Source organism: Panthera tigris, chromosome C1 (assembly GCF_018350195.1).
Source record: "Panthera tigris isolate Pti1 chromosome C1, P.tigris_Pti1_mat1.1, whole genome shotgun sequence".
Lineage (NCBI taxonomy): Eukaryota > Metazoa > Chordata > Mammalia > Carnivora > Felidae > Panthera > Panthera tigris.
This window is the reverse complement of record NC_056667.1, coordinates 1,908,298-1,930,129: the sequence shown is the minus strand read 5'-3', so window position 1 is coordinate 1,930,129 and position 21,832 is coordinate 1,908,298. Positions and strand designations below refer to the sequence as shown.

The window sequence follows — 21,832 nt, the reverse complement described above, 5'->3', positions numbered from 1 at the left end:
TGCTCTGCTCACGAGTGAATTGCACGATTGGAAACTCAAGCTGCCTTTTGCTTTGTTTTCTTTTCTTTCTTTTCCCAAAGCCGTAGTACGAATCGGGGACAGAAAGGAAAAACACCACAAAACTGGAATGCAGGGAGGGAAGGAAGGCTCCTGGACTCACGCAGGAATGTCTTGTCACAGTATCGCTCGCTGCTGCACAGTTTCATGGCTTTTGATTCCCGGCTGACCTCCACCGACCGGGAGCGGCCGCGGCCTCGCCACCCTAGCCGGGCCGGGCGTGAGGTACCCGGCTCTCCTGGGTGGCGCTGCCCCCTCGCCTCTCTCCCGGGCAGCACAGTAAATACAGCTCAGTAGATTTCAGTCACTTGGGCGGGGGGACGAGGGACGGGGGGACGGGGCAGGGGGACCACAATCCAGTGCTTCGAGGCTTCAAGGCTACCACGGGTGACACGTATTTGGGCAAGTGCTTTGCGAACGCTCATTGAAGAAGCAGCTAGGACAGAGAGGGCCGAGGGCCCTGCGAGTTTCCAGGGCCAGGCTCGGGCCGTGGAGGCGCTGGGCCTTTCAGGGTCTGGGCAGACCGGCTGTGCTCCTGCCTCGGACGGGAAGGCCGCCGGGGCTCACCCTGTCCACTGATGCGCACCCGGGGTCCCAGGCGGGCTGCAGGAGTGCACACCCCTGGGTTCAGAACAGGGGGTCTCTGGGGCCTACTCGTGAAGGCCCTGTCTGGCCAAAGGATCGGAGCCCCATGCGTCCTACCCAATTGTCCCGGGACCGAGAGCAGCGGCGGGGGTGGGGGTGGGACGGCGTCGGCCCGCTGGCGCCCGCGGTCTGAGGGACGGAGGGCAGGGCAAGGAGGCTTCCTTCTGAATTTCCATTAGGGGATGTCAATCGTCCAAAGAAAGAACACCGTCGAGGCTGGACAGAAGGACCCTGGCCCGGTGGTGCCCGAGTGCACGGGCCTGACCCCGGCCACCACCCAAGGACACGTTGGCCCGCCAGCCCGTTCCCCTGTTGCAGCCGTGCCCTGAGGCTGGGGTCTCAGAATTCTGGCCGTCCGGCTCCCCGGCCCCCCACCGTCCGGGCTGGGCCTGGTTGGCCCGTGCTGGTGCTGTGGCCCGGACATGGAGAACCGCAGGGAGGGCAGCTCCCTGTGGTCTGGGGCGGGGAGAAGTGCCAGGCGTGGGGAGGAAATGGTCACTCTGTCGGGGGTCCAGGGACAGACCCCCCCCCAGACCTGTCAAGTGCTTGGGCCCACGGGACTGAGTGTTTAGGAGAAATGGGGCTAGAGCTCTAGCTGTTCTCAGAGGGACAGAGGCAAGGACTCAAGGTGTGCAGCTGGGGCGCTGGGAGGGAGGGAAAGAGAAAGATGCCTGCCGGGACTGGCCGGAAAGGACACGACGCCCCTTATCTGGGACCACGGAGAACAGGCACTCAGGTCTCCACCGGCCAAACTTCCTCTTTTGGGCGGAGAGAGGCAGATCGCAAAAAAAAGCACACACCTTACTCTTTAGCAGAAGAAATGTAATTTGGGTTTGCAAATTATGTCTGAGGTCGGCTCTGCGAAACGGTCCGATGCGGATGGAGGGGAAATCGGAAAGCCCACGCCACGCCTGGCGGGCCCGGGGTGGAGGTGGGTGCGTGTGAGGAGGTGAGGGGGCCCCGCCTGCAAAGCCTCAGCTCTTCCTGGAGCGCGGCCACCTTCCAGCCGCACACGCGTGCGAGCGGCCTGGGCGCCCGCGAGGCCGGCTGGGTCTTGCTGCCTCCTGTGGACCGAGAGCGGGGTGGGAACCCTTTCGCCGGGGCCCGCGGGCCCCACGCGGGCCTCCAGCGCCGACACAGACGATTGTCGCTGGCCTGGAGCGGCGGGGGGGGGGGGGGGGGCCCGGGGGCGCGGCTGCTCCGGCCTGCCTGCTGCCCCTGGGCGAGAGCCGAGGACTCGTCCCCCGCCAGACCCCCGTCCTCAGGTGCGGCCGCCCCCTCACCACTTGCGTCTACATTCTTTTTTAAGGGCCACTTGGGCGATCTTCTTCTCTTGTTGGGACACTCTTACTCTTTTTTTTTCTTCCAAACAATAAAAGAAATAAATAGAACACTTGTCTTAAATGCAAAGGTAACTGAGACTCTAATTTAACAAAAACACGTGATTGTCTGGAAACGGGGCAGCAGGATCCGTCGGGGGGCGCGGGGGTATTTGGCACATTTAAAACCTCCCCGCTCCCTGGTTATCAATCACACAACACACAACCTTATACACGGTTTTGGTCCTTCACTAGATACTTATATTAACAATATTTCTTCACAATAAGAATGTCTAATGCCAAAATACTGTTAAGGAAGAAATAAAATAAGAAAAGAAATGAATTAGAAAAAATTACAAGTTATGTACAGATTCAGGTAAATTCCATCAGGGAAACAAATTATGAGTTGAAATTGGCCCCTATGGGAATAACTTAAAGCCCATCCGAGTGGAGAAGCAGACCCGTCCCGACCGGGCTGTGCTGTCTTTGCTCCCGAGGCAGGTCCCACCTGGATGCCCTTCCGTTCTGGAGCCGGGCCGGCCCGCCAGGAAGCCGCTCGTGGAGCAGAGGCGGTGGTCGTGTCCTGGAGCCCGGGTCTCACGCGGGCACAGAGCCTGGCGGGCGGCCTGGGGCAGGAGGGCCGCAGAACGCGCCCCACGGCGGCCACGGGGGATGCCCACTGTCCCCCTTGTCCGTCTGACGGTGCGGGTGGGGGTCGGGCTGGAGACCCGGTGTGGCCAGCGGGGGCCCCCCTTCGGCAGGGTGGCCGGCGTGGGTGTGGCTGATGTGCAGGCCGTGTGGGCAGGAGCGTGGGATGCCAAGCCCACCCTTGCACAGGGGACCAGAGCCGCGGCTCCCACCTTCCCCGTTCAATCGGGGGGGTCTTGGTGGGGGCCACAGGCACGACGCCCATGCCACACACACCTCCCAGCCTTGGGCCAGCCCAGGACACCACGTCTAAGAATTCCGAGGTACAGTCTGAAACTGCTCCCAGGGGAGGGCCCCAGCCCCCTTGGTTCTGCGCAGGGCTGGGGTGGTGGTGGGGGGGCAGAATCACGGCTTTACAAACACGGTCAGGGATAGAAAATTTCTCCGTTATCTACAGTATAAAGAGCACACCCAAACACGGTACCAGTTCCCAGTGTGGGCTTGCAAATAGGCTGAGATTTCAAAGCAATGCAAAATTACTCTTAAAAAACAATTTGCAAGTCATTTTTCGATTCTTTAAAAAATACTGTCTATTTTTAAAACCACATGCTTAAATAGACTCTGTCGTCAATAAGATTACCAAAAGGGTTACTCTCGTGATTCTCATTATAAAAATCGTTGGGGCGATCGTCCTTTCCAGGGCACACCCGTGTCTGTCCGTTCCTTTCCGAGGCACCAGGCGGGTGCCAAAGTGGCCCGGCTGGCTTCAGTTTGGGATTGAAATCCCGCCCTCACCCGGCGGGTTGGTTCCGTGAGCAGCTCCCGCGAGCCGCACGTGGCCGGCCGTGCGTTGTACCATTTCTGGAACGCTGTTCCGGAGACCAATTCTTAGACGGTGGGGCTCCAGGACCGCTCAGCGACTCCTGGGTTCTGAGTTTTCATTGGAAAAGTTAGAGCTGAACCATAGTGTGTGTGTGTGTGGCGGGGGGGGGGGGGTGCTGAGGAGTGATCCACACAGGTGATGGGGGGGTCTCTCTGGCCCAGGCCACGCCGCTCCCCAAGGCTCACTTCTCCATCTCCCGCAGCCGGGACTTCTGTTGGGACGTCGGGGCCCCACGATGCCTTGCTTGGACTCAGACCCCAGCCCGTCCTGGGCCCGTCAGAGGTGGTTGATGGGGTTAAAGGCTCCGGACTCTGGCGTGGCTCCCGTGATGTTTAACCAGGCGTCCAGAGGGCTCTGGGAAGAGGTGTGGAGAGGAGCCTCCTCGGAGAGGGACAGCATCATTGCATACGCCTGGCCGGGGAGAGGACAAGGACACACGTGTGTGCGCGCACACAGACACACACACACACACACACACACACACACACACACACACAACAGGCAGGTGAGCTGCGTGAGCTGGGGCTCTGCAGATCCCAGAGGGCCCCTTCCTAGCCCCCCGTTGCCCTCTGGCTGGGCTTAGCCTCGCGCAGATCTAGACTCTCCCCTGGGGCCCGGAAGCGGAAGATGTGGTGGGAGGTGGCGGGGTGAGTGTCTGCTGGGCTCCCGTGCAGACGGTGGCAAGAAGCCGTGGTCCTGGCTGGCCTCTGTGCACAGGGGCCCCTCAGCTCTTTGCGGTGCTCCCCCTGCCCCACCCCCACTTTTTCGAGGGCCCTGGGAATTGCCGGTGGTCGACAAGAGGCAGTGTCTGTCTGGAGGGCACCGGTGGGCCTGGGGGCTGCCCGTCTGGACAACCGTGGGGACAGCACGGAGCGACCCGGGGAAGCGGACGCACAGCTGGTCTGAGCTGGGCGCCGACGCGTTTCTGGGCCTGGGGCGTGGCTGGCCCACGGGACAATTCCGCCACAAGACACGGGGCACGAGGTAGTGGGACCTGGGGACCATCCGGAGCAGAGCGGGGTGGGGGAAGGCCGACGACCCTCCTCCCACCCGGGTGTACACCCTGGACAGGATTAGTAAAAAGACAAAGACAGACACGCAGACGGTTTTTGCCGAGACTCAGGGGTGGGCCGACGGAGACCCCGCTCCTCTAGACGGATGAAAGCAGGAAGCAGGGCCCTGCGGCCGCCTGCGCTACAGAAGGGGGGTCGAGGCCCACCCTGACGCCCTCGCTGACCCTGTCGGAGCTCCAGCGTGGAACGAGTGGCTGTGTGAGAGGGGGCTTCCTTCAAGAGAAGCCTGGGCCGCCAGCCATTCGTGCTTGAGTCGGAGAGGGAGGAAGGCCTGCCCAGCTTCGAGGCCGGACGCCCGGCCTCGGGCGCCCGTCGCCGGGGACAAGAGGGCAGCGACCCACGTGTCCGGGAATGCCCGGTTCCCATTCATCTGCCTCAACCTCTCCCTGCCCCACCCCTGCTCGCGGGGGAGGGGCGGCGGCTTGGCCGTCTCTAGCCGATGCGGTGGGCCCCGGGACAGCGGTCCTGGCGTGCCCCAGGCCCAGGATGGCCACCACGAGAGGAGGCGCGGCCTCCACCTGCCACCTGGCCCGGGGGTGCCGGGGGTGGGGGGCTCTGCTCGGTACCTACCTGGTTCTTAGCCTGCCTGTACAGTGTCTGCTTTAAAGTCTCAGAGTCTAAGGTGGGATTAAGCACATCTTTAACTTCAAACGCTTCCTCAGCTGCTCTGCGCAGATCGAGCCCCTTCCCAAAAGTCGGCATCGGCTCCAAAGCTAACAGACCGCCTGGTTGCTCCTCAATACACCTGCACCAACGACCGGGGAGAGGGGGCCTGGCGTTAGCTGGTCTGGCCTCTGGCCGCCTCTCTGATGCCCCACGGCCGGCTCCGTGCCTGCATGCACGCCATGGCGCCTCCACGAGCCACATGCACAAGGAGACGGACACACAGACACGTCGACACCTGGACAGAAGCCACACAGATGCAGGAGGGCCACGGACAGAGGCCACCGGAGGGGGCGAGTGCGTGCACACACCGCAAGCAGCGGGCGGGGGGGGGCGCCCGGGGCTCTGGGGACGGAGGACGGATCGGGGGGCCGCTCTGGAGGGCGCGGGGGCTCCCGCTCCCAGGACCCAGGGGTGAGGGGAAACGGGCAGTCCCTGCAGGGCTCCCCCGGGACCGTCTGGAGTGCTGGCCGCATCCCTGGTGCCCGACAAAGGCAGTGAGCAGCCGGGCCGCGCGGGGAGGGGTCCGGCCTGCCCTGCTCGCAAACCGCCAGTGCTCAGCCCGCGGGAGGCCAGACGCCACTGCCCCGGCCGCGGGATGGAGGCCGTGTCGCCACGGACCAGCTCCCGCTCGGCTCGGGAGCGTGCCTGCCCCCGCCCCCCAGGCTTGGGAAGTGTGTGTGGGAGGGGGCGGGCCAGCCCCTGACCCCCTGCCTCGGGCTGGGCCTCGCAGCCTGTGTGTGGAAGCTCCCACCGCGGTGGAGACACCGGCTGGGAACCAGGGTGAACCCGACCAGGAGGATGCTGGGGCCTCGGGTGGCCTGAGAGCGAGGTCGCCCTCACGATGTTCAGGCCCCTCCCTGGCCTGGGCCCTAGCAGGTCAGGCTGCCCGGGCGTGGCCCCCACCTTCGAGTGTGTTCGAAGCCCACGGCCAGCGAGGTGGGCGGATCCTCGTCCTCCTCGTCCTCATAGGCACCCTGGGGTTCGGGCGTGGGGGACACGGTGTCGTCCTGGGACTTCCCCGCCAGACTGTCGTCGTCCTCCTCCTCCTCTTCCTCCTCCTCCTCCTCCACGTCCTCCGGCTTCCCGCTGGCCAGGCCCGGACACTGGGAGTTGCCGTCCAGGTCCTGGGCCTCCGGCCTGAAGGGACAGGGGAGGGAGTTAGCCCCGGGGCCCACAAGGCCTCCGACTGGGCTCCGGTCGGCTCTCCCCCCACGGCCGTCTTCACCGCCCCCCCCCCGTGGAAAGAGCCTGCATTGTCGGAACCCTCGGCCTGTGGCAGGGGCGAGAGCGGGGATTCAGGATGTGCGCGTCAGGGAGGAGGCCACGGCCAGTCTAGCGGGGAAGGGGGTCTTGGGCGCTGGAGCTGGGGTTGGGGACTGCACAAGGGGTACCCTTGGGGAGGTTTGCTGATCGACCCTTGCTGGCTCCTCCTGGCCAGCCACGAGGACACAGGGACACCGGCAACCCAGGGTGAGGGGGCCTCTGCCGACAGAGGCTCTGGGGGCCTAGGGCTCCGTAGGGTGGGGGCTGAGCTGCGGTCAGCCAGGGAAACCCACCCAGACGAGTCTGTTTCGGAGGCTGCTGGCCTCCCTCCTGCAGCCCAGACCCCACATCTCCCTCCTAGTGACTCTGGCCGGGTGACACTTTTCCACTCTGGATCCTCGTCATTAAGAGGAAAACACCCAGGGGACCTGGGTGGCTCAGCCTGACTGGTCTGACTCTTGATCTCTTGATCTCGGCTCAGGTCTTGGTCTCAACGTTCACGGGTTCAAGCCCCAGGGCAGGTCTGCTGTGTGGAATTCTCCCTCTCTCTCTGCCCCTCCCCTGCTCTCTCTCTCTCTCTCAAAATAAATAAAAACTTAAAAAAAAAAAAAAAAGGAAAAAACCCAAGCTGAGTGATGGTGAGCCTTCTCGTTTCTTTCTGAAGATGCCGGCAGGTGTCCAGCGTGGAGGGGGAGGGGGAGGCTGGGCAGACGCCTCCTGAGCCCACGTCTGGGCCAGAGTTCAGAGCCCCCAGACCCCGTTCCTCCTGGAGCTCACATGGCCCACAGGAATCCATCCACTGATGTCAGGGGAGACCGGGGTCCCGGTCTGGGCATCAGGTAGAGGGGGTGTCACTTCTGAGTGACCGCTGGCCTCCACACTCAGGGGTCTGTGCAGACGGACTGGGCCGGGAGGTCCCCGATCTCCAGGCTGTCGGCCATGCTCATTTTCCACCCTTGCCTTTCCTGGAGGAAGTGTAAGATGCTGACACGTGACCGGCCTTCCCGGACGTGCAGAACCCTTGACGTCTCCCTTCTCGATGGCCCCTCGCACCGTCACCAGGCACGCATCCATCCGCCAGGGGCAAGGGCTCTGGAGGCAAGTGACACGGGCCGGGACCCGGGTCTTGCCTTTGTCCCTGGCTCTCTGGTGGGTGACCTTGCCATCTCGGAGCCTGTGCCCCCTCAGCGGCGTGAGGGTGGGATGAACCGCGCAGGTGGCTGTCTTGGGGGCCGGGACTGGGACTGTGTTCAGCAGGCGGCCCTGTGCACGTCTAATCGGAGTTAAGAGTGCTTTGCAGTTTCTATATATGGGCCCCTCTGTTTGGGAGCAGGGACCGCAGCCCCGCACAGGAGGCCTGTATCCACCAGGAGCACTCAGTGGGGGGCAGCAGGGACAGAGGATGGGGTCCCGCAGGCTGGCGTCAGCTTCAGACAGGGCGGGCACCTGAGGCAGGTGACGTCCTGGGGCCACCGTGACCCAGCGCCGGGGCTGGGCTTGCACAACTGGAGCCCGGACTCTCCTGGCTCTGGAGGCTGGAGTCTGAGACCCGGGTGCAGGCGGGCCTGGTTCCTTCTGAGGCTCAGGGACAACTAACTGTCTGGGCCTCCCGCAGCCGCTGGCATTTGGCAGGCGATCCGTGGCGCCCGACGGCTGTAGGTGTATCTCCCCATCTCCCATCTCTGCTACATCTTGACACGGCTTCTCCCCGTGTGTTCTGTGCCCCAATCTCTTCTTCCACGACATCGCGTGGCACTGGTAGCCACACTGGTGACCTCATCTTAACCGATTACATTGGTAAAGACCCTATCTCCAAACGAGGTGACGTTCTGAGGTACTAGGGGTCAGGATTTGGTGGGGGACACAGTTCAGCCCAGGTATTTAAGGGCTTCTGGGGCCAGGGAGCCTGGCATCCCTAGATTCTCCTTGACGATCAAGAGAAGGAAACTGGTTCCGGACGAGAACCCGATAATGTCAGCGTCGGCCGCACACAGAACCGCCAACATCTCAGCACTTGACGCAGGGTTGTGGCTTCGTGTCAACTGTGATCGTGGTTCTCACTTCTGGTGATGACGTGGGACATCTCCTGGAGGTTCCCCAGCCCCCGGGGACAGGGTCTCAGCGGGACAGGCCATCCGAGGGCCTGGGTCTGTGGCCAGCTCCGCCCCGGGCTTTCTGAGGGATGTGGGGCCCGGTCTCCTCTGTCTGAGCCTCGTCTCCTGCCCCTCCCGTGGGGGCTGGACGGAAAGCCCCGGTTGAGACGCTCTGTGGAGAAGGTTAGGGTGATGCCGTCTCTTCTCCCCTCTGTCCTGCCGGGTTTCCGGTCCTCACGGCAAAGAGCTGGGCCACCCGGGCTCTAGGCGTGAAGGTCTTCCCGGCGCTCCTGGGCTCACCCTGGCATGGCCGCCCACCCCGTGGTGGATGCCACTGACAAGTCCTTGTAGGCTCTTCGTCGGCCTCTGTCTTGGGTGGCCCTCCTGTGGCCAGCCTAAGGGCCAGGGCTCTGGGCCCAGGTTCCAGGCCCGGCTTTGTGGCTGGAGCAGCCCCCCACCCCCCACTTCACTGGGCTGTCTTCCTCTGCAGAATTAGGGGCTCGCACCCCAAGGCCACTTGAAGTTTGCAGCGTCTCTGGTTTTCTGCCGGCTGGTCTGGCCCCAGCTTTTATGCAAGGAGAATGTCTTCCTGGGGGTCTGACGGGTCCTTCCAGAAGGGACCCCCAGAGTAAATGCCACACCGTGAGCCTTGGGATCCAGGGTCGTGCAGTACACCCTCCACATCTCGAATCTGAATTCTGCTATTTTTCTGCGACCGTGTGCATGTGCGTACGAAGTGTGTGTGTGTGCACGTACATGAGTGCGTGTGTGTGTTTGTGCATTGTGCGCGCATGTGCATGTACATATGTGGTGTGCGTGTGCATACGAGTGTGTGTGTGCGTGTGCATGAGCACGTGCACGTGTATAGGGGTGTGCGTGCACATGTGTGCACATGCATGAGTGCGTGTGCGTGCATCTGTGTGCATGTGCACGTGTACACGTGGTGTGTATGTATGTGTGTACATGTGTATATGTGTGTAAATATACACATGTGTGTAGGTAAGCATGCGGGTAACTTCATGTGTGTATATACATATGCACATGTGTTCATGTGTCAGCGCATGTGCATATATTTGCGGGTATGTGTGTACATGTGTGCACGTGTGTGATTTCATGCAGATGCAGACATGTGTGTATGGGTTTGCATGTGCACACGTATGTACGTGTGTGCATACATGTACACGCACGTACACGTGTGCCGTCATGTGCATGCATATATGAGTGTGTCCATGTGCGTGCACACGCACGTGTGACTTCGTGTGCGCACACGTGCGCGCGCGTGTGTTTAAAGGGGCGGCGCTCCTGGGTGGAAACCTGCAGTGCCTCGGACTCCACAGAAATGTTCTAGACTCTCACATCCACGGCAGAACTCACGCCAGAGCCCTCACCCGGCCTGTGCTCCGCGGCACGCCCGTGACGCCCAAGCCAAAGCACGCCGGCAGCTCGGTGCGGCTGTAAGCACACGGCGCGCACCCTCAGCCCGGGTGCTTACTGTCACCACCAGAGGCCGAGGCGGGAGGGGACCCCCTGGCCGAAGCCCCCCCCCCACCCCTCGCCACGTGCAGGGGGCAGAGCCGGGCCACAACGGTGCCCGTCGGTCTCACTCTGCGCTGCGGGCCCCTACTCATCGAGACTTGGGGCTGGGTGGGGTGCCCCTGCTCTGGGCGTGGCCACGCAGGTGGGCTTGGGGTCCGGAACGGACTTCTTACCGTTTGTCTGTTCGCGTTGATGCTTGGTTCATCTCACTATTGGCAATAAAGTTTCTGATTTCAGAGAAATAGGAGTCCTCTTTCTCATCTAAAAGTGCATGGTTGTCTGACTCGGACGCGGGGGAGGAGGCACTGGTCCCCAGGTGGTTTGTGAGGACCCCGGAGTGCTGGCTCACTGTGGGGACGGGGGAGCATCAGAGAAAGAGCATCCCTCAGCTGAGCCCTCCCCTCCCCTCCCTCTCCCTCCCGTCTCTCCCCTCCTCTCCTCCCCGCTCCCCTCCCTTCTCTCTCCCCTCCTCTCCCCTGTCTTCTCCTCTCCTCCTCCCCCACCCCTCCCCTGTCTTCTCCTCTCCCCTTCCCCCTCCCCTTCCCTGTCTTCTCCCTCCTCCTCCTTCCCTCCCCCCCCCACCCCATGCCCACAGCCCACCTGGGGCGTGCTCGTGCTCGTGCTTCTTGAGGTGCCGGTCCAGGTTGGTCTGCTGCCCGAAGCAGCGGTTGCACAGGTGGCACTTGAAGGGCTTCTCCTTGTTGTGGATGTTCCGGACGTGCCGCTGCAGGTTGGAGGAGATGCTGAAGGAGCGGTCGCAGTACTTACACCTGGAAGACACGCGCGCCTCAGAGAAGCCCCGCCCCGCAGCCTCGCAGACGCCCCGCCCCCGCCTCCTGGCAGGCGGGGCAGGGGGGGCGGGCGGTGGGGACTCACCCGGTGCTGCGGCAGGGGGCCCCGTGGGCGGGGCCGCCGGTGCACCCGGGTCCCCCCTCCCCGCTGCCCGAGGGCCGCACTCCCAGCAGCCTCAAGGGGGCAGCCGAGCACCATGGAAGCCTCTCGATGCTTTGCCCCCGTCCCCCCACCAAGGAGGAGCCTGCATCCTGCTCCCGGCCACCTTCCTCCCGTCGGAGAGACGGCGAAGAGACCCTCCCCACTCTGGTATGGGGAGAGCTGGCCTGGACCCGGCCGCCTTTTAGTGGGTCTGCGGGCACGTGGGGCCTCGCGTGCCAATTCACTAACTGGGGCCCGGGGGCTGCCCCAACTTCCCCAGAGGCCGTCCCCCGCCTCCCTGACACGGACCGCGAGGGTCCCGCGGGCCCCACGCGATCGCCTCGCGTCCCTGCTCCTCTGCGGACGGTGATCGCGGGCCCGGCCGAGCACTGAAAAAATCCGAGAACGACGCTCCCTCCTCCGGCGCCTCAGTCGGGTCCCTCAGAGTGTCCGTGACCTGAGCGGTGCCCCCTCGGTGTGGGGGCCTGGGGCGGGCGCGGCCTTTGCTCCCAGGCCCCGAGGGCAGGAAAGGGAGGCTATTCTCCCAGTTGAGGGAAATATCCACACCCAGAAGCCAGAAACAGCGGCCGAGCTGGAGCTGGAGGGAGGGTGGCCCGACAGCCGCCACCACACGTCTGCAGAGCCGTGCCGGCGCCTCCTGGTGGCGGAAGTCCGAGCAGAGGGGACCTGATGCAGTCGTGTTCAGGTGCACATGTGTGTGTGCCCATGTGCAGGTGTGTGCACGCGCGAGCGTTCGTGTGCAGGAGTGCACGTGCATGTGTGTGCGCGCCTGGTCCTCACAAGGCCTCCAGGGATGCTTCCCCCTGTCAGAGGCTGTGAACACTTGCAACATTGTCCGCAGGCTAGTTTATTTCCCGGTCTTGGAAACAAACAGCTTCTGCAGGGGGCAGGAGGCAGTGCCCCCCTCTCCCCCCACCGAGTCTCTCAGGAGCCGTCTTCGCAGCAGGTCCCAGCAGGGCACGCGATGGAGGTGTGTGTTCTTCCGGAGGGTGCGGCTGGAGGTGCCAGGGACCTGTCCTGAGTGTGGCAGCGTGGTGTTCCCACAGGAGGCCCCTCCCCGCTCCATCGCTCCAACATAGAATATGCCCTGGGCCACGGGAACCGAGTCATGCCCGAGGGTGCTTCCGAAACCCCAGCCTCCCACCCGGGGCCGGGCCGGCAGGCTGTGAGGCTGGGCTTCACGGCACTGCCCTGCCCGGCTCGAGAGGCACCGGCGCTGACCTTTGACACCTGCCCAGGCAGTCTGGCCATCACAGTGCACTTGGGGGGGGCCCGAGGCAGGACGCTTTAGGCCCCCGCTGGCAGCTGGAGCCTCCTGCCTGAGCCCCCGGGCGGATAGCACTGCGCCCGGGAGCGGAGCTGTCCCTGCTCCCAGGGACAGCTTGATGAAGCCGTCCAGGGGAGCCCACTTCCTGCCTCACGGCCCCTGGGGGGGGTCTGAGGACGGACGCACGGCAAACAGGGCGAGTCCCCATCAGAGGGGACCCCGGTCTCCCACGGTACGATTTTGGAGCTTCTCGGCCGAGGCTTCGCTGACTCTGGCGTCCTCCACGGTCGGCGGGCAAGGAGCCATTCGTGATCTTTACGTGAGCGGCTTGGGCCGCCGTCCCTGGCGAACTCCTGAGTGACCTTCAGCCTTCTCTGCCCCTTCAGCCCAGGACTGGCCTGGCGGCTTCTTCCCTGTTGGGCTGGCTAAGCCGCCTCCGGGCCTCTGGAAGCACGCGGATTTGGTCACAGCCTCTCCTCCCACGCCTCACGGTGTCCGCTGGCCCCAGCGTGGACCCGCCATCCTGGAAGCCCACACGGGCGCCAGCGCTGTTCTGCGTGAGCTGCACAGGGACCGGGGCTTGAGCCCTTCACGTGGCTGGGTCAGCAGTGCAGGGGTGCCCTGGGCTCCCCCCCAGGATGGCCCAGGAAGGAGAGCTTTTACATCCCTGGACACACCATCTCATGTCACAGACGTCTCCTTGCCCCCGATGCTGACAGGTCCCCAGGCGACCATCCTGCTTTCAGGGCGATTGCTCAGGAAGGACCGAGTACGAGGCCATGCTGGGCTGGGCACCTGCCCCCTGGCCACACAACAGGCCTCCCCGGGGCCTGTCTACGCGTGCGCTCACACACACCCGCATGCGGCACCCTTCTCATCTCTTTGGAAATGCAGGAAACTCTGACAGCTTCCAGCTGACCCACGAGCTCTGGCCGGGGCGCACCCTCGGTCAGACACGGGGCTGGGCGGGATCGTCTCGTTACTGGAAACCGAGCTCTCTCTCCACCCGCCGTGGGGCCGGGGAGGGGGGCGGAGGGGAGCCATACATTGGATTTGGCCACAGAGAGCCCTGAGTGTGGCCCTCTCCTGGTTCCAATCTAAACCAATGGCCCGGATAGAGAAGCCCATTTGAAATTTAGGGGAGCAGGGAGCCCTGGGCTTCGGGGGATCAGCGTCCTCTGAGCAGCTGGGGTTTGCCTTGTAAATAAGCCGACAAGTGGCTAGCGAAATTTATGGCCTGGCTGTGGAACATCACGGCCACGGCACTGGCTGCAACCAGGAATGACCGGTGGCCCGGCAACATGCAGTGAGGGCCTCGAGAGGACCCCTGGGCACCCTCACCCGAGGGAAGCCAGCCAGGCGGAGGTGCGGTCACAGGGTGGGGGCAGGCGCAGGGTCCTTCCAGGGACCGGACATCACAGGGGGACATGCTCTGCGTAGTTGTAAAAGCAGGGGGAAGGGAAGCGAAGAGAGAGTTTTGAAATCCAGCCCTAAAAATCAGAACTAGGAAAGCAAGGAGACGGTCTGGGCCACCTGAGGGGATGGGGACGGGGCCTGGCTCACGGGGAGGAAAGGAGCTGCGGCTGGAGAGGCGCGTGTCCCTCCGGGAGCCCGCTGGCCAGCCCGTGAAGGCCCGCGCCAGACCGTGACCCGGGTCCTGTGGGGACCCGTGGGCGAGGCGCCGGCATGGGTGCAAGGAGCAGCCCCTCACCCCAAGCCCAGGTTTACGTCCGTCCAGCCCGAACTGCACCCCGTGTCCCCCACCTGCTGGAGCTTTTGGAGATGAGCACGTGTTTTCCGGCACCTTCCAATCTCAGGCAAAGATTTCTAAGCCTGGAGAAGCCATTAGCTGAGGACACTGGGCCGGCAGGTGGGCTGACCTTCCCTCCAGGAAACAGACTGTCAGTCACGCTAAGGGGTCTTCCTTTCCCCGAGAGTCAGGGCTTTGAAACACATTCTGAGTGATTTTAGGGAATCTCGGGCAAGGGCTTAAAAGGAAGCGTCCCGAGGTCGTCCGGTTTGATTGTCTCTACTCTGCAGCACCCCAGCAGCCCTCCCTCCCTCCTCCTGCCCTCGAGGGGCCTCCAGGGGCACACGAAGGGGCGCACGCCTGGGGCTGGCCCCGAAGGGGAGCTCACACCGGGTGGGCAGCTGGTGGTTTGGATTCACCCCTGCCGGGGTGGGGGTGGGGTGGAGTCCTTGTCTTTTGGTGGAGGCGCGGGGGGTGGGGGGCTGTCCCCTGGACAGTTTCTGAGGACAGACGGACGAAATTTCCTCCTCCAGCGTAGATTCTCCCAAGGATCAAAGTGATCCCAGAAGCGCCCAGTGATGTCAAAAGGGAAATCACACACCCCACACTCCCCATCACAGGGCTGCCTTGAGCCAGATAAAGTCAGGATTTGCAATGCAAACTTTCAAAGCGATTATTGTTAGGAAAGTCGAAACTCACAGATTGGAGAGAGCAAACGAAATCAATGATAATTAAATTCTTCCATAAACACCGCCTGACCCTGGGGGGGGGGGGGCTCCTACACACAACACTGTTCAGAAGGTGGCTCCCCTTACAGGAAAACACGTTTTCGGGAGGAAGCCAGACCCAATCAGCCTTCCCTTTGCTAGGCTTTGTGGAGTGGGGGGACGGGGGAACCTGCGTGTTGGGGTGGCCCGGGGGCACTGAGCAGATGACTGCTGAGTGACCTGAGCTGTCACTTGTCCAGCCAGGACAGGACATGGCCCCGTGGTGGTCGCATCTCAGGGTGGGGCATGGGGACCACGACACCTCAGGGGACCCCACGTGGCTGCCCTTCCCAGGGACGGGAGCTCCAAGCTCTGTGTGGCCGGGGCACAGGAACCTTGTGCTGCCGACTTAAAACCAGACTCCGAGTTCCCAGCAGCTGCTGCTCTCCGGACACACCCCAGAATGAGGTCTTGACGTCTACACCAGCGTTTTCCCTGATCTGCCTCCTGGTCACTGCCACCCGGTCTCTCATTTAAAATGCCACCTCTCGGGGCACCTGGGTGGCTCGGTCGGTTAAGCGTCCGACTTCAGCTCAGGTCTAGATCTCTCGGTTCGTGGGTTTGATCCTCGCGTCGGGCTCTGTGCTGACAGCTCGGAACCTGGAGCCTGCTTCGGATTCTGTGTCTCCCTCTCTCTCTGCCCCTCCCCCGCTCATGCTCTATCCCTCTCTCTCAAAAATAAATAAACATTTAAAAAATAAATAAATAAAATGCCAACTCTCAGGCTCGTCCCTGAAAGCCAGATGTCACCCCCATCCCTTCTGCTCCTGATGAAGGCCCCAGGGACCGAGAGACAGGCTCTGCTTCTCGGAGGACAGGAAGGTCACCTAGAGTGGCCGTGGGCTCCGCCCCCGGGCAAGTCAGGGTGTCTAAGCCTCTGGCTCAGCATCTTTGAAACGGGGGTGCCACCCCTCTTGGGAACAGATGTGACGGCTCTCACACCCACTTGCCGGGTGGCTGCGTGCCCGCAGGTAGAAGCCCAGCATTGAGGAGACAGGACGGGAGCAGACACACGGCTTCCATCCAGGGCTAGCGACCCGAGAGTCCCTCAGGACACCCCAAGCCCAGGCTCAGACTCGGATTTGCATGGAGCTCCTTTTCCACTGCGCGCCCCGCCTTAGGTGCCGGCCCTGGCCCACCACCCACCCATCGTATGGGAGTTGAGCTGGGTGGGGGTGGGGTGGGGTCTCTCCATCAGGCCACCCGGGGCGGCCCTGGCTTTGGCCGGTGCTGTACTGAACGCCCTGCCCCTGTCGACAATGGCGGTGGGAGAGCTGCTCCCAGGCACCCGACTCTGGGGGGTGGGCAAGAACCTTCAGGAAGCCCACTGGCCACCTCCTGCCTAATCTTTATGACACCCCAGGACACAGGACGGCTCTGGGGTCCAGGGAGCGACCTGACCCGAGCATGCTGGCTCCCACCCTCACCTTCCTGTGAGTGGGAAGTGGTGGGGGGGGGGAGGGGACGGTCTCACCGGGAGCCTGCCTACCCACCGCCCCGGCCCCGAAGGGACAGGCTCCTACCTGTACGGCTGCTCCCCGGTGTGCGTCCTCAGGTGTCTCGTGAGGTTTGCCGATCGGGGGAATATCTTGCCACAGTACCTGGGTGGAGAGGGCAGGGGGACCGTTAGGCAGTCACGCTGCCACGGACCGGGGCACCCGCACCCTTTCCCGTTGCGGTTCCTCCTTCCTGCTCGCTGTCTAGGGCCCGAGGTCCCACAGCTGGGGGGCAGGTGGCCTGGCTGTGGCCCCCAGGACTGCAGTCTGTCCTTCAGCCCCAGGGCCCAGCTGAACTTGACAGAGACGCCTGCACCTGCCGCTGGACAGACGGGCCCCCCCTACTCTGGCCTGCTGGGACTCCGCCCCCTCCCCCAGCAATATGTCAGCCACGTTGAACGGGCTCCTGCCGCTGGGGACAGGCTGTGCGTCTGGGCTTTCCACCCGGCTCTGAGAACCGGGCTTAAACGCTGACCAGCACACCTTGGCTTCGGACCCTCTGAGTTCTGATCGGCTGGGTTAAGGCTGCATTCTCTTGTGCCACCCCACACCTACACATCCGTGGGGAACGACCTCCATTGGAGAGCAAACCGTGTACTTCTACCCCGCTGTGGTCTGGCTTTGACCTAGTTTTCCCAGGATGCGCAGGCTCACGGCCGCTGCGGGGCACCTGCGGCCACCTGGCGGGCTGCCCACCGGCCCCCCGCCCCCCTCCCCCCTGGGCACGCCCAGCCTTACCTGCACGTATACCGCTCCTTGCCCTTCCTGAGGATGGGGTCCGACAGCGTGGGGGGTGGGGACCGGAAGTTGAAGGGGTGGTGGGGGAGGGGCTGCAGGGAGCTGCCCGCTTCCGCCTTTATGGCCGCGAAGCTCTCCAGCTTGTCTGTCATGGTCTCGATGGCTGACATCTGTCGGCAGGTGAGAGGGAGAGACGGGGGACCCCCTGAGCTGCTACCTCTCCTGAGCAGTGTGGACCCCTCTCCCGGCGACCGAGTACATCCGCAGCTGGGCCAGGACAAGAGGCTTGTGCGGGCCCTCAGGCTGTGGGTAGAACGGGCCGTCTCCGGGCTTCTTGGCCACTGTGGCCAGCCCTGCCGCTCGTCCTTCCCTGGGAGCCCCGTTTCAGCCCAGGGCCCAGGCCGCGGGAGCCTCTCTGCCCGACAGGGGCACACGGTGGGGCAGGCTCCTGCCTTGCAATGACACCTCGCCTTACCTGGGACCCCCACCCCCCACCCCTGCTGGCCTCATCCCTGGCCGGCACTCCTGGGGGGCTAGCTTGGTTTAAAGACAGAATCATGTCTGATTTCCCTCTCCTCTCCTCTCTTTTCCTTTAATTTTTTTTTTTGAGTCGTGAAAAATCAAGAAATCTACCTGCATTTCAGGTTAACAGGGACCAGGGGCCTGGGCAGCACCGCCTAGTGGCAGCGGGCCATGATTGCAGGCAAAGTTCTAAGAAGGAATCCGACAGCCCAAGGCTGGACGCACTGAGTGTTCAAAAGGATGATGCCCAGGTGACCCAGCACAGACATGGTGACCTGGATAAGAGGGGCCACCTCTCCAGGCCTTGGAGATGCCAAGGGCTTGCCTGGGGGAGGAGGACGCGGCACTGGCCATTTCCACCTGGTGGGGAGAGTTCTGATCAGGGTCCCAGACTGTGCCTGTCCCCGAGGGCTCAGGGTTTGGGGACAGGAGAGGGGAGGGGGCCTCTGGGGCTGCATAGACACATCATGCCACCAGCCGTGGGCTGCCCTCCCTGTCCCCGCTGACAGCTTGCCCCTCGGCTGCTGCCCGGCTTCTCGCTGGCCCCTCCACCGCCTGGACGATGGGACCCCAGGCGCACAGACTGCTGCCCAGCTGGCTTTGCACCTCAGTTTTAGCTGCAGCCTCGAAAGGCTCTGGAGCTCTCTGCACACAGACTCCCTGGCAACTCCAGAGGTGGTGGGGGGCCGCGGCCAGGCAGGACCGCCTCGTCCTGTACCCCAGGGGCTGCACACACCTGAGTCGGGCGTCAGAAAGGCCCTGGCAAAGTCCTGCACTTGGCCGCCGCGGGCTGATGTCTTCATACAGCAGTGACCCTGTCCTTTGCAGAGGCCATCAGTTATCGCGCCCGAGTGACCGCGGGACCTCAGACCATTTAATTAGGTGACTCCCTAGGCTTCCTCCCCCCTTCCCCTGAGCTCTGGCCCAGGGGCAGGCAGCAGAGCGGGGGTGGCTTGGCTCAGGGGGGAGCGGCAGGAGGGACAATGGGCAGCCGGCCCCCTGCCAGGCCTCTCTTCCTCAGGCCTGGGTGGGTCTTGCTGAGGCCGCCCGAAGGTCCGGCCTGCCAGGCCTGCTCCCCCGATCAGATATTCCGGGCCGCTAGAGCTCCCGCACAAACACAAACACAGGATGCGCCTGGCTGGCTTGTCAGCTTTTTCCAGCCCGACCCGAGGAAAATCAGGGGAAGTTATTAAGCAAACCCCATGGCCCCGACGAAACAATGGGAGGTGCTAAGTTTAGCTGTGAACCCAGGCAGGGGGCAGGTTTCACCGACTGGGGGTGTTTGTCCAAGGTGGGAAACGCAGAGAGAGAGAACAATGCCCGGCCTGGGGTCTGGTTCAGGCCGTCTCACTGTTCAGCTACCAGGACCCCCAAGTGAGGTGGGGGTGGCCCCAAGGGGTGAGGACAGGTGGACAAACTCTCCCCTCTGCTGCGCATCCCCCACATCTCTGCACCCACCCCCTGGGAGGACGCAGCCGGAGTGGGGGATGGGAGTGCCTGCAGGTGGGCTGTGTGGCCACGACCTGGCTTGGGGATTCATGTTCCCAGACCCCTGACCCTGGTCTTCTCTCATAAACGTCCTGGGTCTGTCACCTTATGTTCCAAATTCTTGGACCCACCGTCTCCAAGCTGTTGCCCACGGCCTTGCGGGCTCACTGCCCCTCCTAGAGCCTGAACCGTAGGTGGGTGAGTGCCCTCATGCTCTGGGGTCTTTGGCCGCCTCCGAGAGACCCACGGGGCTGCCCTGCAGAGCACCACTCTCCTTCCTCACTTGTCTTGGACCTTGTCATCCTTCCGGGCTCATGGGGACCCATGGTGGCAATCCCCTGGCCGTCTGACGGACAGGGGAGCTGAGGCACACCTTGGGTGTGGGAGCCTGCCCCCTGCAGAGCCCTGTCTGTCTGGGCAGCCCGGCTGCAGGGCCCCAGGACAGGGGTTCCGAGCCCAGCCCTCTTGCCTGGCCCCAGGATGGGGGGTCCCGAGCCCTGCCCTCTTGCCTGGCCCCAGGATGGGGGGTCCCGAGCCCTGCCCTCTTGCCTGGCCCCAGGATGGGGGGTCCCGAGCCCTGCCCTCTTGCCTGGCCCCAGGATGGGGGGTCCCGAGCCCTGCCCTCTTGCCTGGCCCCAGGATGGGGGGTCCCGAGCCCTGCCTGCCCACCTGGCCCCAGGATGGGGGGTCCCGAGGCCTGCCCACTCACCTGGCCCCAGGATGGGGGGTCCCGAGCCCTGCCCTCTTGCCTGGCCCCAGGATGGGGGGTCCCGAGCCCTGCCCTCTTGCCTGGCCCCAGGATGGGGGGTCCCGAGCCCTGCCTGCCCACCTGGCCCCAGGATGGGGGGTCCCGAGCCCTGCCCTCTTGCCTGGCCCCAGGATGGGGGGTCCCGAGCCCTGCCCTCTTGCCTGGCCCCAGGATGGGGGGTCCCGAGGCCCGGCAGCCCTGGGTCTTACCTGGGGGTGGAAGAGCAGAGGGGACGGCCGCAGGTACTTCTCCTTCAGGACTCCCACGGGGTCTGTCACCTTCCGCTTCTCTACCCTGCTGGACGGCAGGCAACACAGAGGGTTACGTACCCCACGGAGCCTCCGGGGCTGCACAGGGAGGGTGCCCATCCGTGTCCCCCGGCGACTACTCTGTGCGCCTAACAGTGGGGGGTGTCGTGAAGGAGCCCACCTGCCCACCTGCACGGCCTCCAGGCTGCCACCTGCCTGAACGCTTGCTGTATGTCCCCCGCTGCTCCCCACGCCCGGTTCCACACCCCTGCAGGTCCACCAACCCCCCCGAGTCCACCAACCACCCAGCGCTGTCCCGGGGGGTCCTCAGGGCCTCCCATGGCTGCCACGTGGGGTCTACCGAAAAGCTCACAATGGCTGCCGGAGAGGACAATTCTAGAATATTCCCCAGATGCTGGTGACAACCCATCATAGGTCAGGCAGAGGAAGTGACCGGAGCCTCAGTCCCCTCGGGGTGGGGGGGGGGGGGCTGGGTAGAGACTCACAGAGTGCCACCTGGGGAGACCTGCCACTTCTCTGCACACAGACACGGCTGCTCTGAGCAAACCCTACACCAGCCACTCCTGTTTCGTCCACACCAGGGCCTTGCTCTGCTGCACAGCCAGGAGCCGGCTGGACGCCGACCAGAGCAGGATGTACAGATGGCACAAGGAGAGGGGTGAGCCGCAGGGAGACAGCATGGCCACCCTGGGAGTGTCCCAGGGGCCACCGGGAACCGCGCAGGCCCGCCGGCCCGGCCCAGGAGGGAGAGGGCGCGGGAGGGGGCGTGGAGGGCCTCCCCCCGGAGAGGCGGTGTTGGTCGTGTGGGAAGCTGGCCTGGAGGGCGTCTCGCTCTGTGGGGCCTACCCGAGGCCCTTTTCAGAGCTGGACGGTGTCGGACTCGGCCGTCGAGCGAGATGCTGTGGGGTTGGTGGATCGTCCCTGAAGCCAGGGGACCCCAGGGAGGAGGCTGGGCAGTCGTGTCAGGCCGGTTCCTGAGCATCCAAGGCCAGCTGAGCCCGGCCGACCGCACTGTCACCTGCGCCCAGCCCGGAGGATGGAGGATCGTGGGTCACGTGTTCGGGGTGAACGGGACCCGGGGGCCGGCCCGTGGGGGACGGAGGGGGGCCCTGGCCCCCAGCCCCAGGGCCCGGCCTGTTTGTGGGCAGTTGCAGCCGCCCACACCTTGGCTTGGGGAGGGACCTCCAAACACCGCACGTTTGTCCTGATGGGCTTGGTCGTGGCAGGGAGGGATGTGGAGCCAGCATGCCCTAGGGCATTTCGCTGGTGTCTGTGCCCGAACCTGGGGCCCAGGCAGCCCCTCCCTCGGCTGATGGACCCCAGGGCTGACAGCCAGAGCCAGGGGTATGCTGGGTCTCAGAGGAGCCCCGATTGGACTTCCCCTTCTTGACCTCACCCAGCTTCCGGTAAAAGGCCTGTGGCCCTAAACCAGGTGAGAGGGGGCAGAGGGGCGCAGCGGGGGCCTGAAGAGACGGCGGGGAGGCCAGGGGCAGGGTGGGAAGAAGTTAACTGAGAGCCCGCTGATTCCAGCTCTGTGGCCCGACGGGGAGGTCTGGTCTCTCAGCCTGCAGTCACCCTGCCGTCCTCTGCACATCCCAGGGGCACTCAGGGCCGTGCCTACAGTCTGGAGAGCCTCACCGAACCGTCAGG

At 63.9% G+C, this 21,832-nt stretch overlaps 1 protein-coding gene across 1 annotated transcript in view; it reads right to left on the bottom strand.

Annotated features, from left to right (window-relative positions):
• Positions 1-3,096: 3,096 nt before the first annotated feature.
• The window catches only part of PRDM16 (PR/SET domain 16), a 314,028-nt gene continuing 295,292 nt past the window's right edge, over positions 3,097-21,832 (bottom strand). Inside the window, exons 10-17 of the mRNA XM_042996261.1 lie at positions 20,123-20,210; positions 17,156-17,325; positions 16,445-16,522; positions 10,784-10,953; positions 10,357-10,531; positions 6,195-6,428; positions 5,196-5,370; positions 3,097-3,963 (exon numbers count right to left, since the gene is read on the bottom strand). Of these exons, the coding sequence (XP_042852195.1) occupies positions 3,829-3,963; positions 5,196-5,370; positions 6,195-6,428; positions 10,357-10,531; positions 10,784-10,953; positions 16,445-16,522; positions 17,156-17,325; positions 20,123-20,210 (1,225 nt within the window). The 3' untranslated portion in view covers positions 3,097-3,828. The remainder of the gene's footprint in view (positions 3,964-5,195; positions 5,371-6,194; positions 6,429-10,356; positions 10,532-10,783; positions 10,954-16,444; positions 16,523-17,155; positions 17,326-20,122; positions 20,211-21,832) is intronic.